The following is a 2631-nucleotide window of genomic DNA, read 5'->3' as shown; positions in this document are numbered from 1 at the left end:
TATCCCGAGATAGACCCTAAACGTAATGTACCATCAACCAAAGCTTAACTTTAGGATGTCTGTTGCAGAATTTATTCTGAGGTGATTTAATGGGAGAATGGGTGGATACTCCCAAATGTTGGAAATTAAGATCTTTTACCAAGGTGACACTGCCCGTTGTTGTTTTTCGAACAGTTCATACAACGAATTAGTTGTAAGCGTAATGTGGAGCAGAGATCTAAATTGTGCACCGAGCAATATGGTGATTAGTTATCTAATACATTCAGGGAAAAAGGTGAATCCTACGATCACAAATAATGATGCACGTGTGTCCCTCTACATGATGGATGTTGATGCAGATGGCTTTAGGCCTATTTAAGGATAAATATAGTCAAAAGGTCCTTTGAAGTACCGATGAATTCATTACCATCCTTACCTCGACGTCCGACAGTCGATGATGATTTGAATAATTACGAGAGCGATGAAGATTATTCCATAAATATGGAAGATGATTGGATGCATATGGAAGACATTTCATCAGACACGAAAGATGTAGAAGAAGACTGTGGAATGGGATCCCAACCAGGACATTCCGTCTTTGACAGAACCAATTTCTATCGTGATCAAACATTTTCCAATAAGAAATAGCTCAAAATGATACTAGACGGAGCAGTGGTAAGGCAGTTTTTTGATTATCGTATGGAGAAGAGTTGCACCAACTTATTGAAAGCGAAACGCATATCTCCTGGTTGTTGGTGGTTATTGAGGGAAACAAAGTACGAAATGTCAAACATATTTCACATAAACAAGTATATCGGGGTGCACACGTGCGGTATTGAACACGCCACCCACAAGCACAAGAAAATCTCATCTGAATTGATTGCTTCACTATGCGTAAGTCATTTTTGGAATGGTAAGGGTCCAAGCATAAGAGAAATTTAAAGAATTATGTTCAAGGATTTGCATTGCCATGCAAGCTACTGGGTGTATTGGAAAGAAAGTGTAATTGCGAAGAACATCATTCGCGGACACTAGAGCACGGATATACTTGTTTGCCGGCTTTTTCCCACATGGTGGAGTTGTTGAATCTAGGGTGTTCCTACTCTATCATGGTAAACCAAATTGCTGGATCATTTGTTTACTACTTCTTAGCATTTGGAGCTTGCATACGGGGATATGTCCACATGAGAAAGGTAATTATCATCGATGGCACATATTTGTATGGAAAGTATGGGGGTGTGTTATTGAGTGCAGTTGCACAGGACACCAAAAATCACATCTTTCTAATTCCCTTTTGTATCGTCAATAAAGACAACGATGCTTCTTGGACCTTCTTCTTTCAGAAGTTAAAGTCTATCGTAGAAGATGAACCAGATCTATGTGTCATCTCTGACAAGCACATTAGAATTGCCAATGCCTTATCCCATATATACAGTCGTGCACATCATGAACTTTGCATGAGGCACCTCGCTAAAAATCTCTGTGTAAATCAACACTGTGGAGAACATCTTTATCTATTCTACGCCGTGGTAAAGGCATATTCCTTTGATCAGTTCAACGAAAATTTTGAGGAATTGAACAATAATTACTCTGAGGCATCATATGTCCTTGAAAATGTGCTTGATTTTGAAAAATATAGTAGAGCACACTTCCCAAATAATAGGTACGATGTGATGACCACAAACATCGCTGAGTCGCTCAACTCAATTTTGATGGATAAACGAGAGTACCCCATTTTGTACATATTCAATTCAATTGCTAAAAAAATTGGTGAAAAGTGTAAGGAGCGGCATGCCTATGTCGATGGTAAAAAGAACAAATTTGTGCCTTGTGCAGAAAATATCCTAAGGGATACCAAGAATGCGAGCGATTCCTTGTATGTGACTAATCCAAATAGGGTTCTCAACTAGTACACGATGTTCGGCAATAGTGTTACTGCCAAGGTTAATCTCTTGGTGAGGAGTTATTCTTGTCAGAAATTTGACTTGGTGAAAATGTCATGCGAACATGCAATGGTGTAACACCTTGATTTGCTGAATCGGAATGCTATACGGTGCTTATGACCCTGAAGGACCATAAACAAACCCATAAATGATATCTGTACCTGTACACTGCATAATATAATATAATAATGCAAAAACATGAACTGAAAAGTCGTAAGGTTCAATACTGAACGTAACTGAATGAGAAAACATCTCTGTGGGGTAATAGAATACACAAAAGAAAACTGAATTCTAAATCTAATAATACTATAATCTAGTCTACATATCGTCTGAAAGCCTCTACTGTCTGAATAATCTGAATAAAGAGTTGATAGGACATGTCCCCAACTAACCTCATCTAATAAAATGACTAATTAGAAAATAAAGAAATAATCATGTCCTCGATGGATGAGGAGTCACTTCTAATCTAACTGCTGAAATTTGGAATCTACTGCTGATCTAGAGCACGTGTCTCTAGACCTATGGTGTAACATAAAAAAAAGCACCATAGCGCGAATGAATCAGTATGATGAAATGTACTGAGTATACATGTGAGGTAGGCTATATACATGGGGTTCACATGCATGACTAATGCTAACTAACTGTCTAATATGAACGTGAAAATGAATACATAAATACATAACTGTAACTGACAACATGATATTGTGAT

At 37.9% G+C, this 2631-nt stretch overlaps 1 protein-coding gene across 1 annotated transcript; it reads left to right on the top strand.

Moving 5' to 3' along the window:
• Positions 1-1163: 1163 nt before the first annotated feature.
• LOC124898888 lies at positions 1164-1889 on the top strand. Its single transcript, XM_047413024.1, has one exon. It carries the CDS (start codon positions 1164-1166, stop codon positions 1887-1889), a length of 726 nt encoding a protein of 241 aa, XP_047268980.1.
• The last annotated feature ends 742 nt before the right edge of the window (positions 1890-2631 follow it).

This window comes from Capsicum annuum, chromosome 1, assembly GCF_002878395.1.
Source record: "Capsicum annuum cultivar UCD-10X-F1 chromosome 1, UCD10Xv1.1, whole genome shotgun sequence".
NCBI lineage: Eukaryota > Viridiplantae > Streptophyta > Magnoliopsida > Solanales > Solanaceae > Capsicum > Capsicum annuum.
The sequence above is the reverse complement of the archived record's forward strand: the minus strand, read 5'-3'. Positions and strand labels throughout refer to the sequence as shown.

Excerpts from the sequence above, each read along its gene's own strand:
- LOC124898888 (XM_047413024.1), top strand. The coding sequence starts at position 1,164 with ATGAGAAAGGTAATTATCATCGATGGCACATATTTGTATGGAAAGTAT.